Genomic DNA, 12,219 nt, shown 5'->3' with positions numbered 1-12,219 from the left:
TCTCTAAGAGGGTAAATGTTTCTTCTGGGTCCTAAAAGATTTAGGGCTGTCATCTTGGTGCCAACTGTCTACTAGGCATTTTGGCATCATTAGGTGGTCTAGTGGCTAGCAATAAGTACTTGTAAGAGTTAAAATCTTATTCACAATGCCAAGGATTTAGGACTAATGAAAGCAGAGGAATGAAATAACCATGGATACTTCACACCGAAAAACGAAAGCACTATTTCAAAAAGATACATGCACCCCAATGTTCACAGCAGTGCTATTTACAATAGCCAAGGCATAAAAGCAACCCAAGTGGCCATCAAAAGATGACTGGCTTAAGAAGATGTGGGATATACATACAATGGAATAGTAGCCATTGAAAAGAATGAAATATTGTTATTTGCAGCAAAGTGAATGGACTCAGAAAATACTATGCTTAGTGAAGTGAGACAGAAAGACAAATACTCTATGATATCACTTATATGTGGAATCTAAAAAACAATACAAGTGAATCTATATACAAAACAGAAACAGACTCATGGACATAGAAAACAAACTGTGGTTACCAAGAGAGAGAGGGAGTGTGGAGGGATAAATCAGGAGCATGGGATTAACAGATACAAACTACTACACATAAAATAGGTAAGTAACAAGGATTTACTGTATAGCACAGGGAATAATCCCCAATATCTTATAACAACCTATAATGAAATATAATTGTAAAAAAAAAAAAAAGAAAAAACAAATCACTATGCTGTACACCTGAAACTAATGCAATGTTGTAAATCAACTATACTTCAATAAAACACACACACACACCAGAAAATAACAAGTACTGAAGAGGATTCGTAGAAATTGGAACTTTTGTGTGCTGCTGGTGCGAACTGCAAAGTGATGCAGCTGCTCTGGAAAATAGCATGGTAATTCCTCCCAAAATCAAACACAGAATTATCATATGATCCAGCAATTCCCCTGCAAGTTATATACCCAAAAGAACTAAAAGTAAAAACTTGACAGATATTTGTAATCCATGTTCATAGCAGCATTATTCAAAAATAGTCAAAAGGTAGAAGCAACCCCAGTGTCCACTGATAGATGAATGGATAAACAAAATGTGGTTATATACATATGATGAAATACTATTCAGACTTAAGAAATTCTAGCACATGCTACAACATGAGTGACTCTTGAAGATGTTATGACTTTATGCCAAGACACTTCACTTTCATCATTTGTCATAAAAGGACAAATAATGTATGATTCCACTTACATGAGGTACCCAGAGTACAGAAAAATTCAAAGAGACAGAAAATAGAATGGCAATCGCCAGGGGGTGGGAGGGAAGGTGGAATGAGAGTTCCTGTTAAAGCGATAGGAGCTGCAGCATGGGAAGATGAAAACATTCTGGAGATCGACAGTGGTGATGGTTGCACAATGGTATGAATATACTTAATGCCACTTAAACATCTATAGTACACTTAAGCATGGTTACAACGGTAAATTTTATGTTATACGTACTTTACCATAATAAAAAAATAACTGTGAAACATGTATGTTGATTAAAAAGAGAGAGAGAATGTGAGTACAAGATTGGTATTAGTGGAAAAAAAAAAATCATGACAGTGTTGGGTAGCGGCAATACAGCACAGTGGTTTGAGTTTCAATTCTTGAGCCAGGCTGCTTGGGTCAAACCCCAGCTCTGCTGTCACTTAGTTGGGTGGTTAAGATCAACTTCAGCTTCTTTGTACCTTAAATCTCCTTAGGTGTAAAATAAGGATTATAGTTAATATATTTAAAGTGTTCAGAATAATGTCTGGTATACACAAACTTATAGATAAGTGTTAGCTTTTAAAGACTAACTTTATAAATGGTAGGATCTGACAAATATTTCATTATCCCTCTTCTGTTAGAACTCTCCACAAGTTAACTGCCCCCAAAGCCCTCCTCTGTCAAAAGACCCTCTTGTCAACTGCTCCCTCTATCAAGAAACTCCTGATTACCTGGGGGGCGTGGAGGGTAGTTCTAGGGAACAGAGCCATGATAACTTACTCAAGTTACCAGGCTAGTTACACACAGGGTCAGAAGAATATTTGCAATTTTAAAGTAGTATGTTTCTGGGTTTTTTTCCTGGAGAATATTAATAAATAGCACAGTCAATTTAAACTTCTGATTCTGTGGTCTTTCATTTCCACGACAAATTTCACTAATTATCATTCTAGCCTATATATGTCTAATTATGAAGAAACGTTTAATCCAGAAATCATGGGCAGTGCTTGCTTCAGACATTCCATCTCACTTGTTCCCTCAGACAGTTATTCCAGCCTCATGCTTCTGGCCTCTCTGGGACACCTGATGCATCCCTTTTTCTTTTAAGACAGTGCATCTTACTGACTCTTCTAGTGTTTCAATTGCTTCTTCCCTACCTCCAGTGTTGGTTCTACCTTTGCAAAACACAGGCATCATCTGTTGTGGTGACCGATACATGCAATCCCACGGATTCATCTAGCATATCCTCTTTGATGACTTCAATCTTCCTTCTCTGAGCTAATCCCGTAATTTCAGCAGAATAACCATTTCAGAATTTCAGCTCTTTATCTGCCATCTCTCAAAATTGTGCCAGTGACTGTTTCCACATTAATAATTCCCATGAAAACACAGGAGGCATCTGTCCATTCTCTTCCTGAAGAATCTGTAATGGTTCCTACACAATACTGAAACCAGTCTTAGTCCCTCTCAGAAGCCAGATGAGCCATATCAACTCAAAAGCTTTTCCCTTTTCTCTGATTTCCATAGTACTTATTATGTTAAGCCTCTCCTCATCAACAGTTACCACCTGGCAAAATTCTGGCAATCCACTGTGTATTTTGTTGCAGAGCTAAGAGTTTATATATGCAAGTATTTTCTGCCTATCAAGACAGCAACTTTCCAAAAAGAGAAATTATGTCTAAAATCTTTTTTATGTTCTATGAATGTTATTGGGCATAGATCTAGGAATTTATATAAATAATCACTTATACCAACCAGAAATTAAAGAAGTATGTTATTAAGCCAGAGACAAAGAAAAGAGAAGGAAAATTCCATTGAAAAGGCAGAAAAATGGAATTTAGGAGTAAAAATGGAAGCAACTTGGGGCCATGGCCAGCTACAGAAGTAGAAAGAACTATTTAATAGCAACTATTAAAATTACTATTTAATATTTACTAGGGTTAATTTCTCATCTTTTCTTACCTAATGGTAAGATAGCTTTAATATTTATAACTTCAGGAAGTCTTTATAACCCAAATTTTGGCCAGAGAAAACTGGGTATTATATAATGTTACAAGGTTAAAATTTCACCTGAGGCTGATTTCACTGTTAATCAGGGGTAACTTATTTTTTAAATTATACAGGTATTATATATGTAACACTATGAATAGTTTTTTATATATATATATGAAAGGTTTCTAGTTCATTAAGATATATATGTAAAAGGTTTCTAGTTCATTAAGATAAGCTGCGTTATTCAAACTATACATTTTTATAGAGAAATGTAATTTCTTAAAAAATCTATTTGAGTGAAAAAATAAAATGTTTTCACTAAAATTTTTAATTGCAAAATTATATTTGAGTAAATATGTTTATTTAACTTGTAGAAAAAACTGCTATAATCCTTAATATATGGTAACTTGCTAAATGGCAGAATTTATAAAACAGTGCTTAAATTGGTTCATTAAAACTGGACAAAATGTTTGATTAAAAAAAACTAAGAACAATTAAGACTAAAACAATGCTGACAAAGAAAATCAGAAGATGAGAAATACCAGATTAGATCTTGCAGTGTAGTATATTTCTTCTGAACTGTCCAAAAAACCATCACTGTCGGGCTGTTTAGCAGAGACCAAGAAACCCAAGTTATTTACACTTAGACTAAAAGCCACAAAGTCACAAAGGGAAATTTTCACAAGTGAAGTTAAGTCCGGCTAACATAACTTTTTAAGGCAAACTTGCAAAGTCAAATCATATTAAGGAGCTTCTAAAAAAGCAACAGTGAAACAACTTTGCTCTATAATGCAGTTACTAAATTAGTATGGAATTTAAACACATGCAGTGCTAACTTAAAAAGAGAAGCAGAAAATAACAATTTGCATTTATAAACATCATGACTACTTTTTCTTCTAAACCTTCTCCATCTTCTCTACATAAATGTCAGGCTTAAGTAATATAATCATTTTAAGAATTTTTCTTTAACATTCCTTTCCTGCAGGCTAGTATACTGAATTAGAGCAACTCCATAAGTCTGTAAAAGCTAAAGACTCCCTTTGTCTGCCTTTAGTCAAGTGGGTTAAAATAACCATTAAATTTAAGAAAAAAGTTCCCAGTTCAATGTTGAGCACTTAACAGTTACTTTCTTCTCATTATTAAGTAGAAAAGGAAAAAAACTGAAACATAACCTGGAACTCTGGTTAAGTAATTTTATTAGGATTAATTCTGCTTGTTTTTTAAGTCTCATTTTTCATTCTTCCACAAAATATTAACACGTCAAATGTTTGCATAGCATTTTGCTTCTAAGACTGCATCTAATATTTTATCATATATCTAGAAAGGAGTATGTAAAACACCAACAAAGAAGAATCATGAAAAGAACGTTTTAGTAATCCTTCAATAAATGATAAACTTGATCTGCTATGTAGACCTAGTTTCTTGTGAGTTTCGGTTCTCCAAACAGACTGGGCTCTACCCTGATGTTTAGAAAAGTGACTTACACTCTTAAAAAGCTGCCCATAAATTTAGTGAGAAGATGTGTTGCTACTGGTCCAATACTCTAGTTTAAAATTGCGGTATTTATCCTAATAAATACATATACAAAAAGCCCCTCAAAAACTGCAAAGCAAAAATGAAAAAAATTAAAGAACTTGCATAAAAACATTTAATCAGAGAGTGTCAAAACTGGTTAAGTTTCTCTTAAAATAATTTTGAAAATATTTAATCTCAGCAACACAGATTTATTCTGAATTTTAGAATTACTTACCTTTTTATCTCCCCAAATGCCTTTGAAAATATTAACAACTAGCTTTTGTATTGAGTACCAACATGTCACAAAGACTAATTCAAACATTCATTTTCAGTGTTAAGATTCTAAGACTATACTACTTACAAGTTCATGATGAGGTTCTGTCTCTTTCCTTAAAGGTGGGTCAAATTTTACTTGGCCAACTAAAAAATAAAAAAAGTAAAAAAGTAAAGACTTGTCTGTTTCTATATTCTTAACGATATAATAATTTAAAAAGCTACTCCATGGCAAAACACATTTAATTTTACCATCTACCACACACTAATCACCATTCAAAGATTTAAATAAAAAATCTGTTAGCTAAAAAAAAAAAAAACAAATCCAAGAAAGTCTAAGCTATTAAAGCTTAATCTAATAATTCTAGGCCTTTTCCATGGTAAAAAAAGAATGATTAGCAAAATTATGTGTACGTTACAGTCAGGATTTAACATACTACTTCACTGTGACCCAGCATAAAATAGAGACAACCTTAACTTAGGACTTAGATGTGCAGGTAGCAAGTGAAGCACAGTACTGTCGGAAGCCAGCCTGCAAGACAGCTTCTAATGAGTCCTGCCCCCTGGTGTTCATTAACTTGTGTAGTCCCTTCCCACATCGCCAGGGGTGGTCTCTGTGACCAAATGAATACAACAGAGTGATGACATTTAACTTCTGAGATAAGGGTTCTGTCTTGGGCTCTTTATACTGGATTACTGGCTCTGGAGAAGTCATGCTGTGAGCAGCCCCAAGGAGACACTACAAGGCAAAGAACTGAAGCCTCCAGCTAACAGTTATGTGAATAACCTTGGAAGCAAACCCTCAAACCTATTCAAACCTTTGGAACACCGCAGCTCCAGCTTACATCCTGATTGTAACTTTATGATAGATCCTGGGCCAGAATCACCCAGCTAAGCTATCCTGGATTCCTGACCCTCAGAATATGTGTGAGATAATGTTTGTTATAAGCTGCTAAATTTGGGGGTAATTTGTTATATAGCAATAAATAACTAATACACTACTGTAGCTAAAGCAGATACAAATTAACTGAACTACACTCACCTTTCTCCCTGCTATTCTAATTTTATGAATGTTTCAATAACTTTACCTTTAATTTTTGTATCTCACTCTCATTGTTATTATCTACTTTTATAACCTGGGTACAGCATTCAAGATCACTGAGATAAAGACAGAGCACAAATGTAAAACACTTAAAGGAAGAAAAATAGATAATGACAAATATATGACAGCTCAACTACTAAGAGCTGCAGCCAAAACAGTAATTCTCAATCAAGGTAGGGAAATGAGTGAGATTTCAAAGTACAATCATTTTATAATTGTTTTGATTTTAGCTTAGTATGTATGATTTATTGTGAGTGTTAATACCAATTAAAGGAGACCATGAGATTTGAATATTTAGCAAGAGGAGGCACACGTAAAAAAGGTTGAGGAACATAGCCCTACAAGATCTACAGTTGTGAAGTATGTATATGCTTTATAGTTGTTATGCACTAGATATCAAATTCTGACCCTTAGAGATAAGTAGGCTTTTCAATAATGGGTTCCGCGTACCTGCTCACATATGATCACACATCAAAAGATGATCAAATAGCTTTTACTAAGGAATTAAAACATAGATTTCACGAGTCTCTCTCTCTCTCTCTCTCACCTTGATAGAGGCTTACTGAAAAGCTCTCACACACACTTGTCATCAAATAGCAAAATCAAATCTGTAAATAACGTCACATGAAGACAGTTTTATGCATCTACCTGCCTTGTGTTAAGGTCACATGTGAACATGCCTGTTTCCACCAGACTGTATAACTGAGTACAGGGGTGCAGGGATGTTGTCTTAGACTAACTTTCATAACAAGGACAGGACTGTAGCATGTGTTCAACACCCCTGTGGGAATGCATTCTCAAAAAGAGGAGCCCCTACGGAGATTCATCCTTCATGTCCTGGTATCACTCTTCTGTTCTCTTCAAATGCCCTAAAGTTATGACAAGTTTCTGCCACAGGACCTTCCAGTTACTGTTCAAATAACTGTTGGTCAATCACTGCAGGCTGCCATGCTGTTTTATGATGTTCTTCATAATGTCGAAAATGCCTATTTAGCTGTCATTGTCTATTGGTCTCTGCTCCTTCTACCATCTCCTTGAACGTACATTAAACCATACCCCATAAACTTGTATTTTAATATCCAGATGAAAACTCCTTCTTAGCTTCTGTGAAACAGCTCCAATATGATTATTTGCTGACCCTTCATTAGTCATGATGGGTCAAAACTGATCCTCCTATGTCAGATAAGAAGAGCCCCAGAACCATTTATTCTTAAAGCAAGTTTTGCTTATAATACTGAACTGAAGGCAGAGGGGACATCCTAAAAGGGAAATAGTAACACCTTTTCTACAAATGAGTCAGTTTTTACATACACGCTGCCTAAACACAATTTAGTTTAATAGAGAAAACCTTGGTTGCACCGAGAGACAGCACATAATTGTAAACATAAACATTATCAGGAGGAATAGATGCATACAATTATTAAAATAAATTATTTTTCCAAAGCCTGTCTTTATCATCAATAGCACAATTGACTGTTCTATGTATCATACCTCATACAAAATCATAAAACATCCTAAGAAAGCAAATATTAGAACACTGTGTAAGATTTAAAAGCCTCAAATATCAAACCCACAAATTATTAAAAGTGGTGGTTTTAATTCTACTGCCACCTCAACACACTAGAGGGATATGTCCCCTGTCTTACTGGTAAACAGGGAGAAGGTAAGATGTCCACCATGTATTACCTACTCCCACCAAGAGGAGAGCATGTCAGAATCTCAGAAACAATGGGGCAGAGGCAACTAGTTTCAAATAGCATTTATTACATGCATATGCAGTTAGGAGCTGGGAATCACTGAAACTATTAAAGAGTGATCCAGAAGTAACTGCACTTTGCAACAAAGGGCCTGACAACACAATTTTAAAACAGAATTGGGTAACAAGATAGAGAGTACTTTAGATTTTCAATAATACTGAACACAAGGTTTTCTAAATCAATTACAAAGGTATCTCTAATTACTTTTTGTATTATTAAAGAAACAACAAAGACATCTTGAAATTACTTTTTTTATATGAAAAAAAAAGAGAAATGCTCCCATACTAAGGTTGCCATTTTCAAAAAATACTTTTGGGGGGGACGTTAGTAAATTAAATCATGTGGCTTCAGAGGCAGCTGTAAAGGTAATTTTATGTGTTCACACAACTAACTGTAGGCAAACAAAGTACAAATCCCAGTCCTAGGTGTTTTGTACAGTGCATCGTGTTTTCTTTCAAGAATTTCCTCCTTTTAAGAGCATTTCCACGCAGCACTAGCACCAAACTTTTCCAAGAACTTAGTACACAGTATATGGTCCAGAGAAAATTTCAAAGGAAGGTTCATGAGGGACTTCCAGTGTAAAGGCCACACAGGTGTGCTGAGATGGTTTCTGAACTGGAGCAGTGTTTGAGAAAGACCACCGGGCTGGAGGTCGAGAGAGCTCAGGCTTGCTGTTAACTAGGTGTATGACTCCGTCCTACAGGCAAATCGATTTGTCTCTGCATTTCTTTTTCGTTTTCTACTAAATGTTGATAGTGCCTGTCCTTACTTACCTTACTTAGCTCTTCAGATGAAGAGATGAATTTATCTGAATTAAAGTATGAAATATATTATTATTATCGTTACTAATGCAGACAAAAATTGGGAAAAGCTTCTTAACGGTAGTTATCTTAAGTTACTACATGACCTAACATCACTGAGGTCGTTTCGGACTTTAACTCCTCTGGATAAATCTTTAATTCACAGAAAATTGTCTTTGTAAGCCTGATGGTATGAAATTAAGCATTTTAAGTCATAGGAATTAATGCTTCCAAAACCAAAAAAGTTAAGGTACTATTATTCCAGAGATTCCTGTTGGAAAAGTTAATCATCGGTGGGTTGACAGTACCGGATCCCAAGTGAACTGAATGGTTTGTCTCGGTGGGCCCACAACATGGTTGTTCATAAGAATTATATGAAGAGCTATTTTAAAAGGTAGATTACTTTTAAAGGAAGACCTAACGAACCAGGATCTGTGGAAAAGTGGGACCTGAAAACCCATTTTTAAAGGCTCTCAGGTTACTCAGACGCCAATCCAGTTTGCAGACCTTCACCTCTCCAAGCTACTCAGTGTGGGCCATGGACCGTCAGCCTCTATCTAACCCAGAAGTAAAGAACCTAAGGTCTCATCCCAGATATACTGAATCAAAAACTGCATTTGAGCAAGCTCTCTAAGCGAGGTCTACACACGTCTAAGTTTAGGAAGCACTTCCTTGATTACTTCTTTCCTGTCTATTCTAGGAATTTTATTCCTCTTCCCAAACAATAACAACATAAATACCTGCCCCTGGTCACCACCACAGGGCCCCCAGGAATAAGAAAAATGAAATTCTTACTGCCTTCATTAAACTCTACCTTTCAAGGGGTCTAATAAGAAAAATTATCTGGAAGAAAATGAAGCGAAAATAATGGTAACTCAATTATAACCTGAAATTTTATTTTCCATTGTTAAACTATACACTGTGTACAGTATACTTACAGTTTATCTCTGAGCGTGTTTTCTCTTCTCTCACGTTCCTACTTGTTGAGTGAATTCTATGTGGTACAGCAACAAGAGGCTGGGAAGAACAAAACCAATGACAAGTTACAGTGTGGTTCACAGAATTACCTCAAATTAGAGAAATACTTCATTTTATATAAAAATGGGAACAAATTGAGTGTACTTCAATTTAAAAAACCTTTTGAACCACCTCAAAAATCTTTAGTTATTAAATATGATGAAGAATCGATTAAAAAAAGAGTATCACCATAAAAAATAAAGAAAAATGGGAAGAAAATACAACTTTGTTAATCTTAAAAAAAAAAAGGCAATCACAAACTGAAAGCTTCTCATTTCTTAAATTGGGAGCTTCTTAAGATTAGGGATATATTTTATTCACAGCAGGTTCCCAACACATGTTTTCTGAGTTAAATAAATATTCAAAGCTGAATATTTTAACAATTCAAGAGCCGTTGAAAAGCTGCAGCTAGCTTTCCCTGTTGAAGAGAAAACAGTAATTAAAAAAAAAAATCTGCCTCAATTTCTTATATCAAGAAGGATGAGATAAATGAAATAATCCGGAAGGCATTAGTGATTTATGATCCTTTTACTTAAAAGTAAACACAAACTGCCCCCTCTTTAAATGTTTTTCCTTGTAGAAGCAGCTCTCTATTTTCTTTCCTTTTACTTTCTTAAAATCTCTCTACATGTATTGTCACTTTCAGGGAGAAATATCCTGGCGGGTAGGTGAAGTGGGGACGAGTTCTTACTATTAATTCATGGACAGTCCTCGAAACTTATGGAGTAAAAGAGGCCTTATTTGGAAAGCTTCTGCAGCTCTATCCCATACACTCCAAGGTCTCACCTTAGAGAGCCAGCATCTACTTCGTGTACCAAATAGGCTTTTTTTCCCCTGCGTGTGAAACACTACCTTTGAAGTTACTACCTTTGAAGGTGATACACTCCTACACATCTCTGTGGAAAATGTAATTCATAAACATCTGAGCTCAAATTCTTAAGATTCTACAAGGCAAATCAAGAACAGGACCCAGTGATTCTCAGTGTAGGCACCTCTCAGGAAATTAAGATACATGAGTCTAAAAAACCCAAATATTAAAATACCAATGGCAGTAAAACAGTAGCAAAAATAATTTAAAAACTTTAAGTATTTAAATTTTACATGTACACAGTGATTTGTAGTTTACAAAGTATTTTCACATACCTAAGCTTATTTTGTCCTCAAAATAAACTTGTGAAACAAGTATTAATCTTCACTTTATAGAGGACATTCAGCTAGTTAGCTACAGAACTGGAAAAAACCTTGGATTTTTCATCACAGTATTTGGAGCAAAAACAAGCAAAAATAGGTATCAGGTTAGTCAAAAACAAACAAGCAAAAATAGGTATCAGGTTAGTCACAGAGTCTGCTGTCATCAGTGAACATAGATGAAACCTACGATTGCCTATAAGAACGATTTTACTTTTCTGGCTTAAATGGTATAATTATAAAATTATTAAATCTTATAATGCTGTACATGGTAAATGAGTTAACATATAGAGGAAAACACTATCAAGTAAAAATCAGAATCACAATACTTCAAGGTGTACGACTTCTCAAGTACATGGGACCCCTACATGGTAAGTCAATTTTCTTCCACTGGGTATAAAGTGTAATCAATTTTAAAAACTAAAGACTAAAGTAGAACTAGTACACGTGCTAAATATTTTCAAGAGAATTCAGCTTCCGCATAGTATGTACAGTATCACAGCAAGTGCTGAAATCCTAGACATGTTCAAATTTTGAGTGACAACACAGCACTCGGCAATTACAATTACAGATCATTTGTAAATAATAAGACAGTTAGATACTATTATTATAGTATGTACAACATATACACAGTGTAGTATTATATATGTATAAATTATTATAAATTTCTCTGGAAAAAGTATGATCTTAAACTTGGTGAGAAGAAAAGTTACTCCCCAACCTACAACCAACAACATAATCTTGAGAAGGATACCCTTCTTTCTCTGCTACATGAGAAAGCTTCACAAGAATCTTTATTCGACAAGTTGCTTCTATAATTGGTTCAAATTTCAGTCACCAGCATATTAATTGTATAATAGTATATAATATTAATTGTGTGTTATTCAGTATATTAATTATAACTGTATAAAATACAAACTTCACTGCTAGCTCTTCAGTCCACAAATCACTATGTGAAAAACAGATGCAAATCTTGATAATGACTAACCACATCACTTCTTTCAAAGTCTGTCTGTGACTGGCCACCGAGTATCTGTTACTCAGTTCATGCACAGACAGTAAAGTGCACAGTTGTGTTGCCTCCTTGTCTCCCAGTAATAATATACTTATGTAACATTAAAAAAAAAATAACTGAAAGAAGGAATTAGCCAACAAAGATAAAATTGCTGCAAAGAAACAAAGTGATAACACTGGATAATGTTGGAAATGAAGTTTGAATCAAACATAAATGAAATTATAGAAGAAAATAGCTGACTGTGAGAATGCTGACACTGCCACTGTTCAAGAAACTGTAGACATACAGCCAGGGTAACTTAGCGAACGT

The 12,219-nt window shown here is 34.9% G+C and overlaps 1 protein-coding gene across 4 annotated transcripts in view; it reads right to left on the bottom strand.

The window, feature by feature from the left end:
• MAP4K3 (mitogen-activated protein kinase kinase kinase kinase 3) overlaps positions 1-12,219 on the bottom strand; it is a 169,049-nt gene that overhangs the window by 55,115 nt on the left and 101,715 nt on the right. For 3 of the 4 annotated variants that reach the window (XM_072937870.1, XM_072937868.1, XM_072937871.1), the window contains 3 exons: positions 9,629-9,707; positions 5,120-5,178; positions 3,786-3,848 (listed from right to left, as the gene is read on the bottom strand). In XM_072937870.1, the coding sequence (XP_072793971.1) occupies positions 3,786-3,848; positions 5,120-5,178; positions 9,629-9,707 (201 nt within the window). The remainder of the gene's footprint in view (positions 1-3,785; positions 3,849-5,119; positions 5,179-9,628; positions 9,708-12,219) is intronic. The other variant, XM_072937869.1, reaches the window with a different exon arrangement.

This window comes from Vicugna pacos, chromosome 15 (assembly GCF_048564905.1).
Source record: "Vicugna pacos chromosome 15, VicPac4, whole genome shotgun sequence".
Lineage (NCBI taxonomy): Eukaryota > Metazoa > Chordata > Mammalia > Artiodactyla > Camelidae > Vicugna > Vicugna pacos.
The sequence above is the reverse complement of the archived record's forward strand: the minus strand, read 5'-3'. Positions and strand labels throughout refer to the sequence as shown.